Source organism: Thunnus thynnus, chromosome 12 (assembly GCF_963924715.1).
Source record: "Thunnus thynnus chromosome 12, fThuThy2.1, whole genome shotgun sequence".
Classification (NCBI taxonomy): Eukaryota; Metazoa; Chordata; class Actinopteri; order Scombriformes; family Scombridae; genus Thunnus; species Thunnus thynnus.
The window spans coordinates 12,450,523-12,476,360 of record NC_089528.1 but is presented as its reverse complement, the minus strand read 5'-3'; the positions used below and the strand labels follow the sequence as shown (position 1 = coordinate 12,476,360).

At 40.6% G+C, this 25,838-nt stretch overlaps 2 protein-coding genes across 3 annotated transcripts; one reads left to right on the top strand and one right to left on the bottom strand.

Annotated features, from left to right (window-relative positions):
- Positions 1 to 1,147: 1,147 nt before the first annotated feature.
- pcyt1aa (phosphate cytidylyltransferase 1A, choline a) lies at positions 1,148 to 12,199 on the top strand. Of its 2 annotated transcripts, XM_067605528.1 has the most exons (10): positions 1,148 to 1,520; positions 1,600 to 1,625; positions 4,067 to 4,180; positions 4,668 to 4,767; positions 4,974 to 5,090; positions 5,655 to 5,806; positions 6,061 to 6,139; positions 7,594 to 7,736; positions 7,935 to 8,123; positions 9,232 to 12,199. In XM_067605528.1, the coding sequence occupies exons 3-10, from the start codon at positions 4,067 to 4,069 to the stop codon at positions 9,448 to 9,450; spliced, it is 1,113 nt and encodes a 370-aa protein (XP_067461629.1). In that variant the 5' UTR covers positions 1,148 to 1,520; positions 1,600 to 1,625; the 3' UTR covers positions 9,451 to 12,199. The 2 variants fall into 2 exon arrangements, with proteins under 2 accessions (XP_067461629.1, XP_067461628.1); XM_067605527.1 differs by lacking the exon at positions 1,600 to 1,625 and having other exon boundaries at positions 1,149 to 1,520.
- On the bottom strand, positions 11,962 to 25,197 carry LOC137194020 (AP-2 complex subunit mu-A-like). The gene is made up of 13 exons (XM_067605529.1): positions 25,010 to 25,197; positions 23,434 to 23,555; positions 18,346 to 18,611; positions 17,870 to 17,952; positions 16,904 to 16,909; positions 16,583 to 16,718; positions 15,725 to 15,869; positions 15,381 to 15,398; positions 14,696 to 14,815; positions 14,456 to 14,591; positions 14,243 to 14,340; positions 13,941 to 14,052; positions 11,962 to 13,216 (listed from the first exon to the last, which is right to left on the bottom strand). Exons 2-13 carry the CDS (start codon positions 23,505 to 23,507, stop codon positions 13,082 to 13,084), a joined length of 1,329 nt encoding a protein of 442 aa, XP_067461630.1. The 5' UTR covers positions 23,508 to 23,555; positions 25,010 to 25,197; the 3' UTR covers positions 11,962 to 13,081.
- Between the last annotated feature and the right edge of the window lie 641 nt (positions 25,198 to 25,838).

Below are 25,838 nucleotides of genomic sequence, written 5' to 3'. Positions count from 1 at the left end.
TAATGAAAATGTAATAAAATAAAACAGATTTAAAAGCTATAATAGTAATAATAGTAAAATAGAGTGAAATAAAAGCTAGACTAAAAACTAGATAAAATAGATTAAAAGACATAACAAAGACAAATACAATATATATAAAAAATATATAAAATAAAATGATAGATAGCATAAAATAAAATATACATTTTACAACATGAATACAATAAAATAAGTGAATAAAATAAAGTAAATAATGTCTATAAATTATTCTTAATCAAAAGCAAGACTAAAGAGGTTCTGTAGGTTTTCAACACTTCCAGCTGCTCTCTAAAAACAATTAAATACTCTAAAACAGTTTTACTTGGGACTTAATATAATTATTTGGTATTTGAACGTTAATGCATAAAGGCCACTGATCATCTCCAAAAAGTTCAAAGTTCTTTGTTGGTCACGTACACAAAGCAGACAATACTATGATGTTGAATGATAAATAAGGTGCAGTGAAATGCACTTTAAACCCTCCTAGATTAGTTTATAACTGGTAAGATTAAAGAATAAAAGATAAAAATAGTAATGAAAATAAAAAGATGAAAAAGATCATTACAAATAAACAAACATTAATACTGATAGTAAAAAGAGACAATGAATAGTAATATGAAGGTGCAAACAGATAATGTAAACAAGTGTTAATGGAAAGTGAATAGATGAATAGGTGATGTAAAACAGTTCAGGGATTAGCAGCATGATTGTCTTATGTTTAGAGTTCAAAGTGCAGTGTGTGACTTATTCATTGCTGTTCAATATTCTGCCTGCATGAGGAGGAAAAGCTTCTCCTCAGCCTCTCTGTCTGTGCCTTCCGGCTGCAGAGGCGTCTTCTCGAACTCAGCAGCCTGAACTTATGCTTGTGAGGGTCTGTGGGCTATAAAAGGGTTTATAGATATGGATACTCCATAAATATATAAAGTAAAATATGACATATATATATATGTGTGTGTGTGTGTGTGTGTGTGTGTATATGTATGTATGTATGTATGTATGTGTGTGTGTGTGTGACCACCTTTGTTTCATTTGTGGAAAGCATGGTGCATGTAATTGCAGCGTCTTCATGCCATACACAGTATGTCCACTGGGTGGCAGCACAGCCAGGAGGAGGAGACGTCTGACTCGTTATGTCAGTTCCTTTAAGGATGTCGAAGTTTTTGTAGTTCCTGTGCTGTTGACCTGTCAGCGTTGTAGTACGAGCTGTCACTGCTGATAATTTGTCTGTCCTCCTTCTGGCAGTCGCAGTTTTCCGCCGGTAGCACAGCGAGTACCGGGACTGTCGGACGCTCAGGGCTGTTTGTACTTACTGTTGTTTGCTGCTATCAGCTAGCCAGCGAGCTAACGGCTAAAGGAAGCTAACGAGCCAGTCAACCTGACAGCTAGCTGGCCAGCTAGTAGTCGACGGACGGCAGCTAGGTTGCAGTTAGCTAGCTAGCCTTCTGAGAGGCGAGGAAGCCGCCCACTCCTGCAAAGCCGCACTCCGGACAAAACAGTGAACGGTAAGAGAGCAGAAACATAAAACAGCTGTCTAATATTAGCTAACCATCGGTTTTGATTGATTTTTTTTTTTTTTGCCAGAAGCGAAGGCGTCCAGCAAGCCAAGGGTAGGACAGTTAAGTTAAGCTGCAGTGACTAACCAGTGTCACCAGTATAACTCCTCTGTCAGCTGGTTTTAACTCACTGGTTTCACTTCTGTCTGAAATCCTGGTTAAATACGGTCAGCATGTCACGTTTTGACTTTTCAATTAGAGGTCTATGTTAAAATAAGACAGAAAAAAGACGTCGGGAACATTGTGTGAAAGTCCACTTGAAGCCTGTGGTTTCCACACTGAGGTCCGGGGACCATCAGGAGGCCGGGACAGTATTCAAGCAAAATGAACATTTGAATGCTTTATGTTACTTTTACTGTTAGCACAATGACATAATATAATAATGGCTGTTTTAACGAGTCTCCATGTCCACACAGTTATACCCAATACTACAAATATATAGCATATACTTTAACTTAAGTATTATTGAAATGATTAGTGAATTAATTAATTGGTTGATAAACTGAGAATTAATTAGAAACTTGATACTTGATTGATCGTTTGAGTGATTTATCAAGTAAATGTCAAACATTCAGTGGTACAAACGTGAAGACTTTCTGTTTGTTTTATTTTATTGTAAACTGAGTATCTTTGGGTTTTGAACTGTTGGTTGCACAAAAGAAGCAATGTGAAGATGTCACCTTGAGCTCTGGGAAACTGTGATTTTCCACTATTTTGTGGAATGTTTTAGATATAATCATTGAATGATAATGAAAATGATTGTTATCTGCAGCCTACATACTGGTATCCAAATCTTATTCTTATTTCCTAGAAGACATGGGGTTACAAGGTCTATCATGAAATGAATCTCTGATACTATGTATCTGGCTAAGCAAGACTTGACACTGTGCTTTTGTTATTTTCTTATTATAGCAACCAACCGGTATGATGACATGTGCCATTCATGTAAATCTTCTCTGTCAGTGTGTGGGAGCCCTGCAGGGCTTCTCACACTCAGTGCTCAGCTGTTGCCAAGAGAAAGAGGCTTGTGCAAGTGCTCAGTGCTGGATCAGGTAGCTGTCACCACCGGGGCCGTGTAGTGCTACGTCTATCACAAATTGTTGTACCGAGTCACACTTTCACAACTGACACAGCAGTACAGTCCAGCCAAGGATTATGGAGATTTAATTGTAAGTTAAACAAGCAGCGAGGATAATGAGTCAGATAGGCCAGACATTTCAAAATTACAAGCCCTCCCTTTAATGACCTGCGGCTTAATTTTTGGTGGCGTGGTGGAATGTGAGGAATGGGGCAGAGCCTCAACCCACAACATGGGAACCCTTGTGATAGGATATCAGTGCTAGTTTCTATCGTTGCACTAAATTCTGAGAGACAGGAGGGACGTCATATCGTCATTGTGGATGAGACTTTTGAAAGTGTTGCCAACCGTTTTGATAAAGTGATGTGATGTTAAGATTCAAAGACTGTTTTAGGTCTCAGTTTTGTTTTACCAGGATTCACAGGACAGTTAAAGACTCCACCAAAAACGGATCACTGAACTTAGACTTGTCCAGGTTTATTTTCTTCTGCCTATTTACTAAAAACCAGCATTTGACTTTATGATAAAGCTGAAATGAGAAGTCAATTAATCAATAGTTACTTTTACATTTCAAGCAAAACAGTCTTGGGTTAGAGTTTATCCAAGGTGAGACCTTGCTGCTTTTCTCTGTTTTATATCATTGTAAAGTGAATATCTTTGTGGGTTTGGACTATTGGTTGGATAAAACGGCATCTGAAGATGTTACATTGGCCTCTAGGAAACTGTTTCCTGGTGTTTTATGGACCAAATGATTAACTGAGAGAATAAACAGCAGATTAATCAATGATGAAAATAATTAGTTAGTTGCAGCCTTACAAACACGTGCAGGTTTTGTCTTTAATATACTGGGTCGAGGAGTTTGTATTGCTTTAAAGTTCCCTCTCTAAAAAGTGCCAGTGTGTGCAGTGAGTCACTGGAAAGCCATCCAGCTGGCTGTTATGTACATAACAAAGTCAGCTGAAGTCAATCAGCATCTAATATGAAAAGTGCGCCCACTTGTGGCCGACTGCTGACCCTGCTGTCGCAGGCTGGATCTCATTATGTCTAATGTGACTCGGTCTCAATGACAGCAGAGCAGGAAATATGAAGTGAAGGCTGGACGTGGTTTAATTTTTTGTATGTTTAGGAACAAAATGTTTCATGTTGAAACAGGTGGTATTTGCTTCATTTTCAGCTGACCTTTATGCTGTATGTGTGCCAGTGAGAGCCATTCTATTTTTTCTCCAAGATTTGCTGTGGTTCATTGAGTTCATACTGTGTTCTCGCTCTGTTACTGGGTCAAAGTTGGCTTAAGATGTGTCATATGCATACAGTGTCTGGATCTGTATCTCCCATTTTTAAATTATATTAGAAGACGGCCAAGTGGTGTGTGTTTTATGCAATGTTTTAATAGCGTTTGTCATGTCCTTTGACTCAGATGGAGGCCCAGAGCTCCAGCGGGCCGCTTCTGTCCAGAAAAAGGAGAAGAGAGGGCTCCAACGGGGAGACCGAGGAGGGAGAGAGGCTTGGGAAAATCCCCAGATGCACCGTGGTGAGTCAGCTGGACAGTTCAAATGTCTTTGAAGTGAATGTTTGGCTAGCTGTTTCTAGGTTGTGTGCATGTGCAAGCCACTCTGGCTGCTTAAATATGCATGTATGTACAAGAATATAACAAGATTTTTATTTCATGTATATTCTCTACAGGGATCTGGAATCACTTACAACACACAGAGCATTAAGAAATTCAGAGTTTAGAAATATTTTAGATTTTGCACTGTGCTTAAAGAAATAGATGTCACAAGCCGTTAAATGACAGTAGTAACACTCATGATTTCCACATCAGGTTTTTTCTGTAACAGTCCAGGAAAGATTGTTACAAATTGAGAGAGATATAATTTAACTTTTTCCTACCATGAATGAGAAAAGGATTTATGATGATATACAGCAATGCTTTCGTGTGAATTGATGAAAAAAAAAAAAAAACTTCCTTGATCATGTCTTCATTACATCCTCTGATTCTGTTGGTGTGGGTCTACTAGGGATTGAAGCACCCTGCACCTTTCGCAGATGAGCTTGTGCCAGCTGATGGTCAACCCTACGCGAGAGTCAGCATGGATGAGGCCAAGAGGGGAACACCACGTGAGTTGGATTCTTTCACTCTCAGTTAACGTCTTCTTTTTGTAATTTTTCAGTCTGTCTGCCGCCTCTTACACACATTCTCCTCTCTTTTTTTCCCTTATATCAGAGCATCTAGGCTGTTCATACACATGGAAAAACACTCTATTCAGAATAAATCCTTGATCCCTCCTTGTCTTGTCTTTTTTTTTTTTTTTCTCTCCGTTCAGCTGACAGACCAGTGCGGGTGTACGCAGATGGTATCTTTGACGTTTTCCACTCAGGTCACGCCAGAGCACTTATGCAGGCTAAATGCCTCTTTCCAAATACACACCTCATTGTTGGAGGTAAGTCTATTTTCTGTGTGTTCATGAAGGCTTTCACAGCAGCAAACCTCTCTCAGCTGCATATTTTGAAAGGGTAAAACTCTAAAAACAGGAAGACAAGTGAGGTGCTATGAAGGTGCTATCAGACTCAAAATAGATCCTTGCTTGTGTTGTATCAACTCTCAGATGTACGTCACTTTGGATAAAATCGTCTGCTGAATGAATTGTAACAAGATAAATTCGGGCATCTTGTAAAAGTTAGAGAGAGTTGATATAATAGTGCAAGACAAGGAAAGTTAGCTGTAAGATGTTGTTAGATAGCAGCACACTGAAATAATGTTAAACCTTGGAGACACAAGCATGATTGTTGGTCACATGATTTCCCACAGCTGAAGTAACATAAATCCAAACAACAGCACAACATAAAGTGATTTCAGTGTCCACTGCTTTCCCTTCCTCAATCAGTTAAACATGTTTCTGTGTTAACACTTAATGATTGATTTATCTTGCTTCTTTTTAAAGAATTGAATTCATAGCTTCGCATTTTAAATAATAATTTCTGTGAATATTTCTTACCGTTCAAAGTGTGCAGTGATGACCTGACCCACAAGTACAAGGGCTTCACGGTGATGAACGAGGACGAGCGTTACGATGCCATCAGACATTGCCGCTACGTGGATGAAGTGGTGCGGAACGCTCCCTGGACATTAACGCCAGAGTTCCTCGCAAAACATCGCGTGAGTGGACGAGACACGTCACACAACTGAGTGAAAAGAAAAGCACCCGTAATTAGAGACACACACTCTGTTCATTCATTAAAATCCTGGAGTTTATTATAAATATATCATGTTTTTAGTGAACTGATCTAAGAATGAGTCACCATCCCTGATCCTCTGTAACCTTTTCCCTGCTGTTCTTGTGTGTTTTTGTTTTTGTATAATTTGTAGATCTGAATCTACTTTGTTGATGTATGTTATAATGACCTCTCCAGATTGACTTTGTGGCCCATGACGACATCCCGTACTCCTCAGCGGGCAGCGATGACGTGTACAAGCACATCAAGGAAGCTGGTGGGTACCAAAGCAACCAAGAGTGGTAGTGTGGTACACAAGTAATTACAGGATGCACTTCAGTTTTTACTACTGCTTCCCATGCACAGATGGTACTATATAGTATGCTGGAATTACACATTTAAATGAATGTTATTGTAATCCGGATATGTTCTCAAATGTATCTGCAAAGAAACCATCTGGATTTTACATAAGATGAAATCAAACTTTATTGATCCCAGGAGGGAATTTTAGCATTGAAGCAGCACAAGAGACCAGAGAGGGAGACAGGAACAGGGTCCAGGTAAATGGAGAGAGATAAAAAAAAAAAGATAAATGCTATAAACAGTATATTTTTTCCAGAACAAAGTCAGGAAAAAGGCGGCACGCCATAGCAAACAGAAGAATAGAATCACTTCATCATTGTTTTTTAGGTGAGGTTTTTCTTTTCTTTTTGCTGCCGCCTTTTTTGCAGACTTCTCCAGACTTTTGTCTGGAGCATATAGACTTTTTTTTTTTTAAAGCCAGAGCAGAGACCCAACTGAATTTCAGTGCAGAAGAAACACACCTGTTTCCTGTTATGAGCTAATACACTAGATATTACCATAACCAGTGTGCAGAAATGAATGTGCAAAACCAATAGCGCAGTTTTTCTTAAACCCAGATCAAAGTAGTATACAGTATGTGGAATACAGTGGAGTACAGTGGAATAGATATTAATATTGTTTATAGATGAGCATTTATATGTACATACTGTAGAACTGTTTTGTAGCTAATGATAAAGACTATAATTTTCTATTTATGCACACCAAGGAGACTTGTGGATTGACTGTATATAAATATGGATGACACATCTCCACTTCCCACCGCTATGCAAAAGTGAAGCCAAAAAGAGCCAGAGTCTGCGCAGTAGTCAGTCAGCGGGATGACGGCTCGTAGGACACGCCCTCTCAGTCGTCCCGCTCAGAGCTGTCATAGCTGTCAATCATGACATCAGAGCCCCCCTTTTTATATCATCAAATAACTAATTAAAACAAACTTATGAGAAAAATGAGCGCTTGGACAAACATCAGTGTGATAAGAACTACCTAAAATGACAGAAACCATCTTTGGGGAAAATCTATTTGATGTATACTTTTATTAGTTTGGCTCATGTCCGAACTGCTAATGTGGAGGGGGCAGGACTTATGACCTATACTGCAGCCAGCCACCAGTTGGCGATCAAGACGTTTGGCTTCACTTTTGGGGAGCCGTCATGACGTCCATATTTATACGCAGTCAATGGTGGATACCGGTAGAGAGTATCCCAGTTGTATTTGTTACCAGGAAATAGATTCAGAAACGGGGTACAAATGCTAATTTCAAGTCATCACCTAAGTGCAACTTCGCCTCAGACTGATGCAGATGGAGAAAATTGTAACTGGTGACCTCTGACCTCTTTGTCTTCTTGTCTTGACCCTTGCTGTGTTTGACAGGTATGTTTGCTCCCACCCAGCGGACAGAGGGCATCTCCACCTCTGACATCATCACACGCATTGTCCGTGACTACGATGTGTACGTCAGACGCAACCTGCAGAGAGGATACACAGCCAAGGAGCTGAACGTCAGCTTCATCAATGTATGAAACCTTCAGCTTTGGTTGAAATGTGTCTGTGTTGAATAAAAAGTAAAGAAGGAAGTTGATGTGACGGAGACAGAGCTTTTTTTGTGAAGTCAGTTGTTTGTGTTTGAAGTTATTCATGTTTAATATGTGGTAGTTAGAGACATCCCCCTTAACTTATTTTCTCCTCACCTTTACCGTGTCAACTCTCATCAGGAGAAGAAGTACCACCTGCAGGAGCGCGTGGACAAGGTAAAGAGGAAGGTCCGTGACGTGGAGGAGAAGAGCAAGGAGTTTGTCCAGAAGGTGGAGGAGAAGAGCATTGACCTCATTCAGAAATGGGAGGAGAAATCCAGGGAGTTCATCGGCAACTTCTTGCAGATGTTTGGACCTGAGGGAGCTCTGGTGAGGATCTTGGTTTTGAAGAAGAACACATTCTGTAGTTACCAGGAGACAGGTTGCAGTGCGAAAGGAGGTGCTTTATAAGTTGACATGCAATTCTGGGAGGTGCCATTATCACAAAAAATTAACACAAAAGTAAAGAACTGGTGATGAGACATTCTAGGTGACAGAAATAAAGACAAAAAGTCTGCAGAACAGGGAAAACTAAAATGAAACGATGCGCTTGTTAACTACAAATCTAGCAGGATTTACATTACTGCTGATTATTTTTAAATACATACTGAAGGCTTTTAGGTTGACAAATATGTTTTTCCAAGATTTCATTCATTTGTTTGAGTCAGCTCATATCATCTAGCAGAAACTTAAAATTCTCTTCAGGTGGGTAATGTATCACAGGAAATATTTGTCATTTAAAATAGTCAATCCTGTGATTTTTAGTGTGGTGCTCTCACAAAACTGGGGGAATTGCAAAAACATATATGTGAAAATGAGCAAGATCCGTGCAGCGGAAAATCCCGACTAAGATCCAAAAACGCTGGATCCTACATTTTTCATAATGCAACAGCATGTTAGTGTCCCAATAAATGACCACATCTTTTAAACTGCATGCCTCCATTTTCAATGCAGGATGTTATAAATGTGTAGTCTTAAAGCCCAAACTGAAATAACCCTGATGATGTCATCAAACTCATGACTAGTAAAAGTATCAAATCTGGGTTAGTTCCCCTTTAACAATCCCTGCTCTCTATTGTCTCTGTGGTGCATTTAAGTACTTCTTAGAATGTCCGGCATCTGAGATTTGAAGCTGCCAAACTATATTTCATGCAAAATCAAACAAATAAAGACAGGAATCACATTTGTAGTAATTAAATTTAGTTGTTCCCTGACGCACTTGAACTCACCAAGAAGCAAGAATTGTCTTGCCTGCATTCTTACACTACAAATACACAACTTAAACTTAAAAAAAAACTAAGCCAACTGCATTGTAAACGTGCTGCTTTATGTATTAAGCAAGCCTCAAGTCTGCAGGTTTTTTCTGTACATTCGGTGAACGTTCATCATCCTGGTTTTATCATCAGTCGATGTAACAAATGTCGTCTCTCCTCCACAGAAACACATGCTGAAGGAAGGGAAGGGCCGCATGCTGCAGGCCATCAGCCCCAGGCAGAGCCCCAACAGCAGCCCCACCCGCGAGGAGCGCTCCCCCTCCCCGACTTTCCGTCTCCCCTTCTTCACCAAGACCTCCCCGTCTCCCTCACCTCTGCCCCACCACAGCGGGGCCCGCGGATACCTCATCAGCGAGGACGACGACGAAGACGACGAAAACTAGAAAGCGTCTGAATCCTTGGCTCAAATGGGCTGCAGTCACTGCTACCAGTTAACTGAGCTGTCAAGTAGCGTGGTTTTCATCGAGCTCCTGCTTCCATTAAATGTCTTTTTTTTGATGATGATTTTACTTTGACATTTAGCACTTCAGTGTCATGTTAACTGTAACATTCAGTTTCTTCACAGCTCTTGTTTTAACAGCCAATTTGTCCTTTTTTTCTTTTTGTGTAACGGTCAGTAAAAGTTACCATTAGTCACCCTGAGTTCTTTGAAAGTTAGCCTCATTTATCTGCGTCACTTTTGATGTTGAGTTTATTAGTCGCTCACTGTCACTCACTCTTAGGAATATTTGCAGGTGTTACACTCGGTGCACTCTTCCATCTATGGTGGTATTCTTAAGGTTGGCGTTGTGGTGCAATAGGAGTTTGTGTTTCTGGTCTTTTGTCATGGCTTTAGCGGGAAGGCTCGCAGGTTTTTTGGTCACACATTTGGTGTTCGGTGTTGGAAACGTGAGCCGGAAACCTCATGGAGACACTGTTGAATATCTCCAGGGGAAGTTTTTCAGAGCGGGTCAGAAAACTGGAGGAAATGATCCACTCATGTGGCGGGGCAGTTTATATTCTGCTCATGCTAACGTGAAGTCAACCTGGCTCTCTTTCTGCTCTCAACTGAAATCCAGATGTGCTTGATTTTTAAGTAACAGGGAAACATCTATCTGGGAATAATAGTGTTAAATGTCGAGAAAACAGCCCCCCACCCCCCCACCCCCCCACCCCCCAAAAAAGTCTGTCTGCCTGCATTGGGGCTACGCGCGTCTGTGTGTATGTGCATGTGAAGTTTGTGTATGCGAGCTCATACGTCGGCATGTTGGAAATGTCTTCTGTGAACATTCTCCATCTATTGACAGATCTGGGTTCAGCTTGACTTTGTGCACATAATAAAAGAAATTAGCTTTTTAAAATTTGTCTGCTGACAAGAATCAGTCTTTGGAAGACTAGTTTCAAACTGGACGCCTTTCAGCGGCGTAAGAGGAAGTCTTGCAAAGATGAAAATGTTAATGTAGAAATACTTATTTTTGTAGATCTCATTGTTCCTTTCTTTATCGTCTGTCTGTACAGAGAATGATCTTAGTCGTCCCTGTTTAGAAGTGCTTTGAGTCTGAGCAGAGAATCAACACGAGCAAGGCTGCACTGTTTTTGTTTTTTTGTTTTTTTTGTGTGTGTGTGATGGAGATCTGGGCCTGTGGATGACCTAAAACTTAAATCTGATATACATGTGATAAAAGAAAATATCAGGTTCTCATATATCTAATAACATCTGAGAACTGTCTAACTGCCCGACTTTTTGTAAGAAATCACATTTTTGGGGAGTCACAAGCACAAACGGGTGCCTAAATAAGGCCCTTGCATCTCAATGGTGGCAAACATACAGGGCAAAACACACACAAGTTTAAGGTTTTTAACCAAATCCTGCAGAAATCTACAAGGACTTTCACAAAAGTGAACACAGTCTGCATCTGTTTAGAGATGTATTTCAATGGACTCCACATTAACATTTATGTAGCTACCTCCTGCTTGCTTAAACTGATTCTGTTTCCTAAGATGAGCACAAAGTATGAGCATTATTTTTCCTTTCTGAACAGAGCCATTGTTCCAGCACTGAATCAACATGACTTGGTCAAATATTTGAGATTTTCCGGCCTCGGTTTGTTGTCCTGCATCTCCAGTGATAAAAGCATGTGTTGTGTTCTCCTATATAACCGACAGTGAAACATCACAGGTGATCTGAAGATGTAATACAATACTGTTAAATGACTCTAATATAAATGTTGTCAGATGTCTGTGTGATCTGTTCTAGGCTTGGTTTCCCAAAAGCAGGTGTGGTTTGCTGCAGCAACTAAACTGCTTTCTGTTAGTGGTAAAAATCCGATTTGAACTTGAGGAGATAACTGGAAACACTGAAAAGGATTCCCCCAGTTAGAAAAATCCCACTTTTGGTATTAAAACTTCAAAATCAGTAGAATTTGATGAGGAAATTCAGCCTAGATTTTTGGTGCTAAGCTACTTTTGGGAAGCCTCGCCTTGATTCTTGTGGAATCTGTTCCTTAAATCAGTGTGAACTTCTCAGTAAGAACACGACCACGTTGAGAGCTCGAGTGGCAAGCCAATAACAAGCCACTATTAAGATACAAATGTAAATGTTTTTAACAGCAAATGTTTTAATTAATCATGTATTATTTTACTGTTAGGGGTCATTTTTAAGTCCTGGATGTAGAGGTCAGTAAGAGCAAGACAAGAAAAATGTATTAAACATGTTGGCCAAAGCATTTCTTGACCTTCATTTGTCTGTGTGTGTGTGTTTGACCCAACCATTATCACCCAGAATCCATTGTTCCTACATGAACCCGTCCCTTGTTTCAGAAAATATCAAGAGGAAACAGAGATACAAAAGAATTTACACAAGCTATGATAATAATATGAGTCAAATGAAAACACACAGAGACACGGTAGGCGTGTTTGGTTACATAGTCAGATTTTATTGGACAGAACGGTCACCAGGGCTACAAACATGAAGAAGCAGACAGTGACAAAGCGAACACCAGGGGGAGACCTCACTTCACCTCACCTCACCGCAAACACACATTTCCCAGGGCCTGATATCCCAAAAGTGTCTTTGTATTAAAGTAAATGCTACACTGAAAGACAGTGTGATAAAAGTTGATCTTAGCGCTTCAGACACTTTCAGGAAATGTTTTTAAAAAAAAAAAAAAAAGAGATCACCACTAGCTTATCAGGATGATGGTCAAACCTCAAGACTGTCTGGAATGCTCTCCGATGTTTAATTTTGACCATCATCACTGAATGCTGGTAGAAATAAGTCATGGAAAAGCAGCAGGGGGAAAGAAACAGTACAAAAACAGCTCAGTCATTGTCTAGTAATTCTATTCTCTTTGAAAGTAATTTTACTTTCTCATCCTGCTGAGTGACAAAGAGAAAGTATTTGATATCCAAATGACCATTCCTGAAAACACAGATCAAATATCAATCAGCCCACAATACAGAATCAGACAATTTGAAGGGTAAACTCTACTGAGACGGAGGTTCATATACAAAGAACTATATCAAGATTCATCAGCTACAAATCATCTTACTGGGGATAATTTTTAGGACATATGGGACTTCTAAAGTAACTGGAGAATCGATAGCAGAACAATAACACTGAATAAACACAACAGAGCACCCCTTAAAGACACAAAAGGTGTCTCCGCCTGGTCCTCTCCCCCCTGGTCCCCCCCTGCATCGCTCGTCTCTTTCTTTTTGGACACCAGTTGGTTTACAGGTTTACTCATCACTACGAGATATATACGATACAATGGTTCACATTTTTGCATATATCTGTGCATTATACCATATTTACTTTTTTTTTAACGATGTAAATTCAATCTCCAACACCTAATTAGGAAGGGGTGAGGGTGGTGGTAGGAGGGAGGAGGGGGGAGGGGGGGGGATGTAGTATGAGAGAAGCTATAAGGATTGAAGGGAGGAGAGACAGAAGGAACGGGGGAAGAAGAAAAAAATCGTAACGGGATAGATGGGAGGAAAAGTGGTCAGGTCGCTGCCTGGCGGGGGTTAACTTTAGCAGCGTGTTTCGTAGATGCCGGAGCGGCCGATGTACCGCACCCATTTGATGACATCGTGGTCACTGTAGTTGAGCTTGGACTCAAACACCTTCAAGTAGCGCACCTTCAGACCAGAGGGAGCGAAAGGGACCTGCAGAGCAGAGATGAGAAAGGTTAAGACGTGTCAGAGCATGCTGGGAGATGTGGGCCGCACATGTCACTGAGCAGGAAGTTTGTGTGTGTGTGTTTGTGTGTTTGTGTGTGTGTGTAACAGGTATTCCTCATGTTGTGGGGACTTGCCTCCCTTATGAGGACAAAACTCAAGTCCTCTTCATGTAGATCATTAATTTTAGGGTGAAGATTTGGTTTAAGTTAAGGTTAGTTTAGGGTTATATTAAGGTCAGGGTAAAGGTTAGGCATGTGGTGGTTTAGGATAAGTTTCCAGGAAATGAATGTAAGTCAATGTAATGTCCTCTGAAGTGACGGAAATACGACTCTCTGCGTGTGTGCGTGCGTGCGTGTGTGAGGCAACAGTGAGCGGGTTGTGATTTGCATGACTGATACTGGGATCACATTTAATCCATAGTCCATCTGTGTGGCTGCCAACTCTGTACAAAGTTCTTGTCAGCTCTGCATTTCGCCTACAGATGGGTGTCATATTTAAATCAGGCAGAAACGTGGGCAGGAAACTTTCTGGCAACTGACTTTTGTTTGAACTAATTATACAGAATGCTGAAAATAGATTCTAATCAACCCAATGTTTCTTTTCAACAATGAAGCAGGGACAAACTCTCACAGGATTGGAAGTTAATTTCAATCTTAGATAGCGTCACACCAGCCTGTGAGTGTGAACGTGTGTGTTTGTGCATTCTGACCTCAAAGTTCATAGAGATGGGAGGCCTGGCCCATTTCTTCTTGTCGTTGGTCGGCAGCAGCTCAATCTCAGCACTGATCTGAGACTCCTTCATCCCAGCCATGCGTTTGATCCTAAACACACACACACAAACAGAAATATGTTATGCGATATTGCACTTTGAGTCAAAAAGAAAATTACTAGGAGAGTTTACAAGAGAGAGGAGTATGTGTGTGTGAGGTCAAACACCAAAGAGAAGTGGTTAATCATTAACCTGACAGAGAACATAAAGGAGGAATTTGGTTGTATATCATTCATACTCACTTCCATACGATGGCGTTCTCACTGGCCTTGTACTTGGCTTTTCCCTTCATACAAATCACCTGTACTCCGCTGGTGTTGAGGGGCGTTGGGATGCGCACCTGAGGAGTTGATAATAAAGATGTGCAAAACTTTTAATGTGTGTTTTAAGTAGAATACAGGCTCACACAAGCTTTTATCGCATTTATCACCAGCTTGACTTTAATAAGAGCTCACCTCGATCTTCTGGGCCAGCAACGATGGTTTGAAGTTGGACTTGATGACCACCTTTACCTCCAGTTTAGTGCGGCCGACCTCCCTGACGAGAGGAATAACCCGGAATGGCAGGATGATGTCCTTAGTGGTGCGATACCTGCAAGCAGGCAGAGGAGAACAACGGTTCACATAATTTAATAAAAGCAGAAGTAATTTTAAAAAATGAACTTTAAAAAGATTTAAAAACATCCATCAACTGACCTCATGAGCTCATACTCTCCATCAGGGGGGATGAAGCTGATGCTACGCTCCGAGTCGAACTTACTGAGGCGCACACACTGGTGGAAGGTGCAGTCATCAATGGCTATCGACTGTTTCCCACTGTCATGAGAGAATGCAACAGACACAGACAAGAGAGATGAAATAATATCACTCATTTATTATAAACAATTCTATCTAATAATTATGATACTCAGTTTACAAGAGATAAAACTACTACTCTCCCTCAATGTTCATAATTAAAAACATCAATATATGAGTACAAAAAAGGGACAGGAGTGCTAGTATAGAGACATAATAACTTTGTGCTGAGGTTAATGACGCTATTCTGCAATAAAACAAATCACAATCCCTGTTAGGTGTTGGGGTCAAGGGTTAAAAGTCAAGCAGGTAGGTGTGGGGTCATAAAACAAACCAACCATTCTACCAAAGAGGGAAACAACCACCAGGCAGAAGAAGAGTTAACAAGGTGTGTTTGGTTTGTATTGAGTGTGAGGGGAGCAACAGTGCATGAGATGTACAGACTCACAAAAATCTATCTTTGACTATTCGATGTGCTTAGACAAGACAAGACAAGTGTGTGTGTGTGTGTGTGTGTGTGTGTGTGTGTGTGTGTGTATGTGTGTGTTGGGGTGGCAGAGGGTGAGGACACTTATCAGTACAGTACCTTCCTCCCCCTAAATCACTGAGGTACAGCACATAGAAAAGAAAGAGAGGGAAAGAAAGGAGAGATGCATCCAAAGGAAAGAAAAATTAAAAATAAATTGTAAAGCCTGTCTTGTTGTAAACAACAACAAGACAACACTCATCACACAGACACGGGACTAACGGACAAGGTGGTCTCTTCCAATTTAACTACAAACTCCAAGATGGAAATATGAAAAACAGCCTCAAGAGACTGAAATGCAAAAATTAGCTAAATGATATTCAGCCGTGCTCGTCACAATAGGATTGATTTCACATATTTAACGTGCTGTTTGCTGATCGCTCCTTGTCGAGTCACTCACTCACCTCTTCCCAGCATCGTCAGACGCTCCTCCCTTGCCCTGCTTGTCGATGACAATCTTGTCGTTCATGCCAAATTTGCACTCGGGCATTCCGCTCAGGTAGCTCTTCATCACTACTCGGCCCGACACGTGGGCGCTCAGGACTTGGCCTGGACGAGACGGGAAGAACAAACGGTTTAGTTTATGAGTCCAAAACCGGCCGGGCCGATGTTGCGGTCTAATTCTACTCAACACACACTCCACATTTTCTTTCAATTTCAAGCATTGATGTTATCAAAACACAAGATTGGAATTTGGTTTTTGTTCATACAAGTAGTAATACTAACAACTCAACCTTTTTTTTTATTGGTAATATTTTTAAGTTAAGTTAAAAAGGCCAATACTTGGAATTATTATGAACTGAATTTGCAATTTTCCAATCTGCAAATGATGAACTATTATGAGCCATTTCCTACAGCTGAAACTAAACTCTCTGCAACTCCATCTGCATAAGAACAGCTACTAAACCGACCTCAAGGTGAGATTTAACTGCTGTTTCCAAGATCGAGAAATAAATTACAACCTCAACCTTTAAGCCAACATCAACAAGTCAGGAAGATTGTTTCATAAAACTGAAAGCTCCTAAAAAGGACGTTGTAATCTCTGGCTATTAATTAGAAGACATAAATTGGTGACGACGGTGTCGGACTACTAGCATTAAGTATTAATGACTCCAGCTCCACATCTAACAAATAAATTAGGAAGAAGAGAGGGGAAAAATATAAAGTTGTCAAATATTTCTCACTGTCCTGAATGACATAATTTTACTAAATCGTCCATGTCAGCATTCACAGCCCAGTTTAGTGAGGTTACACGAACAGACCTTGTGGTGACATGAGCAGGTTGACGCTCTCCAGTACATCCAGGAAGAGTTCATTGCGGCGATACTTGATGCCCTCACGACGCCAGCCGATCTGTCCCGTCACCTGGCTGGTGATCTGGGACTGCTCTTCTTTTGTCTGGAGGGACAGAGAGAGAAGCCTTAGAACAACAGACAAAAGGAGACACACTGACAAAAGAAAAACAGCAATGAAAGAAGATCTTTGCCGCTACATGTGGAAGGTGGAAGATAAATATGACGAGGTTACATATACAAGGGTAAAATGAATTTCCTGAGCTAAAATTCAAGCATGTTGTTTCTTACCTGGTGCTGAATTAGGAGGAATCCAAGATCACAGATGATGGAGGATTAAGAGAAAAACAGAAAAATAAAAGTGAACTTCTAAGCAATTTTTAGGTCATCGCACAATCAGCAAATACTATTTCATACATAAACCAGGGACATAACAACCTAGTTAATTTTGCAATATTATGTGAGTATTTATATTTTCTTACACAACATATAGTACACATGTAGACTAAAGGAAATCAAATTTATTTCAATTTAGATGTTTGTCAGCTAAACAACTCTGTATTATCAAAACATACCCTGCATCACAGCTTTACTTTGACGCTTTCCTTTAATATTTTGGTGTCTATCAGTAATTCGTAGAATGTCCATGAAGAGGCGAGTGTTGCTCTGACTCACTGTCATTAAATCACACCGCCAGTTACTGGCTGTCTGTGTTGTGCAGCGCTATGCAGAATAACGAAATAAGCTCCCGTGTAATGGTGAATGCATTTGACAGTTGGTGCTCACAGTGTGAAGTGTTACAATAAACAAAGGAATGGAAACAGATCAGGTTATGTATTATTGATGTCATCCTATAAACATGTTTTGATCCACTTAAACCAACCAAATCCCCGTAAAACAACTTGTTTATTACATGACATGTGTGAAATGTTACTCCTATTTAGTCCATCCTCATTGATATGCAGTAAATGGGACGAACATAAATAAATGAATAAAACTCTCAGTGTAACACAATACAATTCAACAGCACCATAAACTGCAGCCTCCAACATGACCATGAAGTCGAATCAACACTTCTCTAACGGTTTCAACAAAAAACGAACGTGATCAGCTTCATGAACATAGGATTTATTGCAGGGCTGTTGTTTTAGCTGAGTGTACCTAATAAAATGGCAACATATTGTTCATTCTTTTTGTTCTTTAAACACAACTGAATGTAATTATTACTAGATGTGAGGCTACACTGGTGTCACTGACCTGTCCCTTAATACCCTGCTGGGTGATGAAGGTCTTCAGAGCTCCGGTCTCTGAGTTCTGGGGATAGCCAAAGTCCAGGATCTCTGTATGAACAAACACAAACAGATAACTGTCGGTAAGAGATAAGATGGGTAAGAGGAAAAAAAAAAAAAAAAAACTAGGACATGTGGCAATGGAAAGAACAAATGTTGACCAGGTGGCATTACATTAACACACAAACCCTCTGTTTGATGTGGGATAATGACGTCTGCATTGGATCCATTCATACCACTTTGTTGTCACAATTAATCCATGGTCATCACTGCTACTATAGTTCCATAAACATCACAGCTTAAACAAGGAAGAATAGCTGATATAATATTGCTTAAGAGATCATTTTTGCTCTCTTATGAAACATTAATGCAACCTAGATCCAGATCTGCCAAATTCTCCATTGGACAACCTGATTGATTTCACACATCACATTATCTTCCTACCATCTAGCAGCTCGTAGATGAGCACAAAGTTGTTCTTGATGTTCTCCTCGCTGATCTTGCCGAAGTAGGCCGTCATGACGTCGCACATCTTGTAAAGGAACTCGAACACCATGGCGGCGTTGACATTCTGCTTGGTGACTGCTGCCAACCAGATGTTGGAGCGCTTGACATGGAAGAAGCTGGTGCGGGCAATGTTAGTCACTGGGGATCGAACCTGCTGCCGCGCGTGGATCACGTTCACGCGGAACGCATCTACTGCGTTACGCCTGGAGTGGGGAGGGAGGGAGGGAGGGAGGGAGGAGGACGAGACGAAGGAGGAAAAACAAGAAAGAGACACATTTATGTTATGAGAATTGTTCCAGGCTTTCACATAACAGTGAGGCTGCTGCTGACACTATCCCACCCTGTGACGTCCAAACAGTTTGATATCCAGTTCTGCAAATAAATAACGTCTTCAGACCTCAACGATATATATTCACCCATCTCACATGAATCAGTAATGTTCAAACCAAATGAAAAAGGACACCATGAGATGTTGCACTTTAGTTGGTGAGAAAAAAGGAGGAGTGTTGTTTTGTGTAAATGGTGATAATTACCAGGAGGGAGAGACAAGGCTCTGAGGGTTTAGACAATAACGTCAGAATTAACTGGACTCCATGGGAACATAAAACTGTTTTACCCATGCACGGTCCAAATCTGATATTTAGTTGGACCATTTTTTTATTTGAAACAGTTAAAGTCAGATTACATTTGATTTCATTGAGACAAAGTATACATTAGCCTAACACCAAGATCTTTTGCCCCGGTTAATGTGCATTTATAAATAACAGGGCTTAGTGCGGAGGATGCGGCATGTTCTGACAGGAATACTAAATCCTACTGAGAAACCCATGAGAGCATCTACAGCTCTATTTCCACACAAACTGGAGACCTAACTGATATTTAGATTAACGCCTACCTTGTTAAGACGTAGGACTTTAAGACTAAAAGCCGACACAATATGAGCTGCGAGTATCTACTTTTAAAATGTAATGCCTTCTATTTTTGGATATTACCATGCAGATAAATGAACGAGAGATGCACAGCACACCTGACAGCCTCCTTGATATTACTATATGTTGTAAGATACAATGTCTACAAAACACCAAAATCTGTTTGTCTTCTGTGTTTTGTATGTTTGGAAATTTAGTGTGTAGGATTTCTGAATTGGTGTTGAGGGCAAAGGGACGTCCTGGAGGCTGTCATGATGTAAATGTCTTTTCCATTAAAGGACGGGTTCACAATTTTTTAAAATCTGTCTTAGTCAGGAGCCCAAATGAACATTGAAATAGGGTTTTTTTCTTGCCATAATCATTTCTCCTGTTCATAATGGACATTAAAAGATCCCTTCATAATGCATTTACAATGTAAGTGATGGAGGCCACAATTCTCAAGCCTCCTCTTGTACAAAAAGTATTTAAAAGTTTATCTGAAGCCAAAATGAAGCTTTAGCCAAATGAGTCAAATCAAATAGATATCTCTCAACATTACAGTCTTTTTAGTGCCTAAGTTCCTCTTTTTGTTGCTATACTTCCACCACAGGTCAACAGGGAAACACTATCCGAGTAAACACATAGAGGGAATTTGATGCAAAAAAGATGTAAATGTTCAGATATCCACTTAATATGACTAACTCAGACTGCTGAAGCCTCATATAAGCTTCAGATCAACTTTTAAGTGAATTTTTGCACAAAATGACAGTGTGGACACACTGTGGATTTTGGCATCCATCACTTACATTGAAAGCACATTTGAAGGCCTCTTTCACTGTTCACATGGTTGTTTTAAGACACTTGAAAATTTGTGAAACCATCCTTTAGAAGATGCTGCTTTATCACAACTATCACTACATCAGAAGTATTTGCACCTTAACCAAGATGTTTTCTTCGAAGCAGAACGACATTTAAGATTTGAATGAAAACAATAAAACTTTACCCTCGACTAAAATCATAGTTAACACCAGTGTATGTAACTTAATTCAAGGCCCACTTCTACTAATGACATCCTCTAAAGACAAAAAAACCAAAAAAAAAACCTAAACCATTTCTCAATTTCTGTGCGAAAAAAATCAGGGTAGAAACAAAGGATGCGAGGGCTAAATTAACCATCATATCCCATGCTCAGACTACATGCTTAGGCGCCGGTAGAGCTGTTTGTGAGCAACAATATTCACTGAAGAGCCTCTGGTAAAGGCAGACCAATTGTTTTTTTTTAGTTGACTCCTATACTTCGGTATCTGGTGGCTTATTTAATATCATGACAGGTGACTCATGCTTATAGGAAGTTTACTGTGGAATCGATGGGCATGCAGTTTAGGATTGGGGGAGTTAATTAACTGGTGGCCATGAGAGGGAAGGGACATGCTTGTTAGGTTGGAGCATCTCTTACCTATTCCTACAGGGGCCAAGATGGACAGATGGAGGAAAATGGTGATACAGAGGATAGAGAGGAAAAGAGGATGAAGTAAAAGAAGAGGAGAGAGACAAAAATGCACAAGAGACATTTTCGTGCATCATGTACACAGACAGAGTGAGTAACATGGTGTTTATTATGACGCCATCATTGTAACTGAATCTGGAGCAGTTTAGCAGCATTATATTGCTCTTTAAATCCATGTTGTGCGCTATAGTCACAGCAGCATAGCAAATGCATATTAATTCATTTGTAAATACATTCAACGGCTTCATTATTTCAAGTGGACTCGGTTCCGTTTCAGCTGCAGCTAAAAGCTTTCCGTTGCATTACAAAACACAACATTATAATACATACACTGCAGGCATGAGAGCAACATAATGTGTCTGGTTTAATCTGCACCATGGCAGCGATAAGGAGGATCACCGTAAGTAAACTGATGCTGGTGACGTCAACAAAAACGCAGAGATGAGTGCGGAAGAACAAAACGTATGGATTTCTGTACAGGGGTTTGACTTTCTGCTGGACAGTATATGAAAACTAGTTGCAGTTTTAATGATAGTGACTGTTTTCCTCTGTTTACAACATTTAATTAGGAAAATGGAAGGTAGTTATTAAGGCATGAATTCAATTCCTGTTTCACTGCATGGGATTATTTTCTGTGCATTTTCTGTGCTGTTTTGTAGAACCTACTGTGCAGTGTCTGAGAAGGCGAGCAGCTGTGTCTGTGATACTGCTTGACAATGGAGGAGCGACGACTGAAAATAAAGCCGCCACAATTACATTACAGATTGCTGCGTTTGAACAGGACAAAAAGGAGGGAGGGGCCCTTGTACATTTCTGTTTGTCATTCCAACAACACAAACTCAAACGTGCAGACCCTGCATTCACTTATTTCAAACTGATTATTCGATGGTATCACTAAACAGCTCTAAAACCTTGCATACACTTTTCTGTTTCTCCCCTTTCCTATTGTCTTGCCAGAGCCGCCGACTCTCCAACTAAACAAATATTTAAAAATGCTTTAAGAGTGCACAAAAAAAAAACAACTTTCTGTCCTCACAAAACCGAAACTATGAGAGCACAAGGACATCACTTATCACTTTCTGTACAGCCAAACCCACCTGTGTAAACCTACAATGCACTGGACTGGTGTCACTTCTATCAAGAAGTCGACTCTCACAGAACGTGACTGGTTTTACACAAAACAGAATATGATAATCGGGTGCCATCAGACAGACTGAAATCTCAGTTTTGAGTGAATTACATCAACAGTGTGTCAGAAACAAACACATCTGGAAGGAAGACAAAGAACAAATACAATTCAGATCTTCAGATAATGTATTTTATGTTTCTGGGCATGTACCGTGTTCCTGTCCATATCAGGCTCAGATTTCTGTTGGGCAGAATGTGAGTGAATGAATGAATCCAGTGTAGTGATGAAGGAAGACTTGTGTGTGATGGCTTTCTGTCTAAACTAAAGTTATTCCAACAGCCATGTTTGTACATTTGCTTGCTCCCCATTTTATGAAAATGTTATATTTGAAATCTGCCAGCTATAAATGTGCAGTGCTGGCTGCTTCATGTGCTTTAAATGTGCCTGATTTACATGATTTATGTGTGTTATGTGCTTGTAAAGCTATATAGTCAACTTTTAAAAGTACAGTCTGTTGTTCTAAAGTTATGATTATAATGTCACCTTTATTTACTTGCTTTATCATGTATAATTGTGAATGTTTTTCATAATATTGTTTTTTGTTTACACTGTATCTTGCTGGATGTGCTTCAGTGTTGTTGTCTGCTTATAGTGTCTTTCTTTACCTCATTTGTTTTAACTTTTAATAATCAACCTACCCAGAGATGGCTGATGAAAACTAGCGAGCTGGCTTAATCTGCCACATTTACATCATAATGTTGTCATCCAATGTGCACTGTCCCTATTAAATTAGAAATGATATTATAAATGTACACAAAATATGCAGTTTGTCAGCATTCAGATTAAGATATCTTATCACCGACATGCCACTGCGATATGCATGGAACTAAGACGTGGTTGTCAATGGAGAGAAGAACGATGCTTGTTATCAGTACCTCTTTTACATATGGTAATAATTACTTACTTTTGACTTGTATCAACACTGAGGTCTGTTTGGAAGAGCTTTTCACACAGCTGCACATAGTCCTTTAAAAAGAAGGTGTGGTTTGATAAGCTCAAGTGAGCCGGATCATTACCTCATACAGCAGGGAAAATAGTGATTAATAAGGTGATTGTTTTCCTGAATGTGCTTGAATTATAGTCACTCAAATAAATTTTGTCCTTTGTTTATTAGGAGAATCTTTGCATGGCCATTTTATTTCTTATTACTCAAATGTATGTCTTTTATATAAAAAGGGACAAACTGTAATCTGAAAGTAAGTAACATGTTCTGAGTGTAATCCTTTTTTTTTTTAAACACATTTTACAAGGTTACAACAAAACAACAGGCAAATGTGAACTTCTTAGCAAGGAAGAGCGACATAATCCATAATCCTTCAGGATCAACCCCGGTTTGTCCTTGCCAGCGCTCAATCAGGACCTTTTCACTTACATGTAGTTTCCCCCCCCCCCAAACTTATGAAGCTACATGTGAGACGTACCCTATGTCATCTCGGTAGACCCGGGAGATGAGGACCTCCCCCTTGTGGTTGTAGATGAACAGTCCTCCAATCATTGTGGCTGCTTCTCAGACCCAACCGGCCATGGTGAAACCAAACCCCGCCTGAGGAGAGACAGGAATGGAGTGAGAAAGAGAGAGATGGCAGGAAGGAAATAGGGAAAGGAGAGTGGGGTGATAGAGAAGTGAAAGCAGTGAGAAGTGAGAGAGTGACCACAAGTACAGGGAGACGTTTGTCCCTCACATCCGCCTTTTTCTGTCTCCTTCTCCCTCTCTAACACACACAGACAGAAACCACTCTATTGCCAGTTGGATATATCCTGCAGCTGCACCACTGTGGTGACTCATTCTTGTTACATGCAAATGGCACACACACATTAAAGATCACTCCAATACAGTTTAAACAGAGCCCACTCTTGCAGGTCTCACCCCAGTCAATTCCTTGTTTTCTTTCCAAACTAAGATTAACAGCAGATTAGCAGCCACTAGTTTGCAGCAGGATGCCACCAGGTAGTCAGCTACAAATCTGTTGCCTTTTACTACCAGATGCAGTCTGAATATAATTACACTAAACATTGAATCCAAAGTAGAATAAAAGCTTAAAGACACCACACTTCATCTAGAGGCAGTGCAGGTGTGAGATAGCTGACTTGCTTATGACTATAAGGAAATCATAGTTTGTCTTTACTCATGAATGAAGCTTCTGGAAACCAAGGGATGAAGGACATGCTTGGCATTCCTCTAATTTCAAGCTAAGACAGAGGCCAGACAACTAAAACACACGGTGCGGGAGGAAGGACACAACACAATCATATGCTTGTTTTACTGAAATATATCCCCATCGGGTCAGTGCCGGGTTTGTAAACGATTAAACCGAGACCTGAGCGGGTTTAATCGCCCTTTTATTGGCCCAAGTCAAGATGTCTGCTCACTCGGGCCGTTTTCCAAACGTTCATCAATTTTTCATATTTTCTCAGTTATTATTCGACCGTCGAGGGACACGACGGCTCGAAATGTCTTGTTTTAAATATTCTTAAGTGGCTACCACATAGATGGGAGGATTGACCTTCAGCTAGGATCAAAGTGATGGAGGAGAATAGACCGAGAGAGGTAGCTAGCTAATTTAGCTTACGATAGCAGGCTAGCTGGCGGTGTAAAGTTAGAGCGAACCAGCGTCGATCCGTGCGGGATTTTAAATGGACTTCCGGTACACTGGATATCAAGCCGTTGGACGACCATTTACCTCGCAATATTAATAAGTATAATCAATTTATAAACGAGCATTGTTAAATTTCAGCGCTGACTCTCTCCAATAACGTTTAATCGTTTACAGTCTGCAGAATTAGCATGCTGTATGCTCTCATTTCGAAGGAAAAAAATCGCCTCATATCCGTTTCCACAGTAGTTACCGCCGCGAGCTTGACGTGTGTTAGCGGAGCGGCAGCTAACAGTGCTAATATTAGCATCGCCCACGAATGAAACTGTTTCACCGGCTACCCGCAACCGTTACCGGGGCTACAACGAGAAACATTTCGCCGTGTCGACTGCAGTGAACTCACCCTAGTTCTCTCACGGACGCCACCAGACTCTCGCTCCCCGCGTCAGCCTCAGATGTAAGCTTGTGGATCCAGCAGGTTCCCAGTTCACACACTCGCACAGCCGCTAATTCCGCTCCTTCCTCCCGGTCCTCTGATAGCTGTCAGCTGACCCGCCGTCCTTACGCACAACCGTCCACTGTGACAGGAAAAGGCGCGGCTGCAGCGATGTGTAAACCGCACCCAGGCCTTGTTATGATAAGCTACGTATGCCACTGCTCGATTATTATTTGTTTCATGGTAGTATATTAATGATTGTGGGTGTGAAATGTATACGGCAGCACGTTGTCCCAGTGTCCTTTTTTTTTTTTTAAAAAAGACTTGGGACTATGTTGGCAAGTGTCCAACTTGCTTAACTACATATTCTTGAGTAACACTGTTGTAAATCCTTACTAGCTGCAGAGAAGGGTTGCTGATCTGCACACTCAGCTTCAATGAATGGGAAACAGCAAACACATTTTCCTGGATCTGTCCTTTAAACAAATGGTTATGTGGGTGGCCTTGTTTTATTCTATCCTGCAGAGTCCATCTGATTCAACTCTACTTTTTTTGTGTGTGTCCAACCTGAATCATATCACCTCTCTACAGGAATTTTTCTCTCATCCCAACCACAGGGGACATTTTGCATAGGGTCATTCAGTTCTGAGGCAAATCTAAATGTACACAGGCTGATCTCTCGCACACACCCACAGACCACACACACACATCTGCGCACCAGACTGCCTAACCTTCACATTCCTGCTCTCGGACAGCTTTTAAAATGCAAATATGACCTCAGGTACCATGAAAAAAA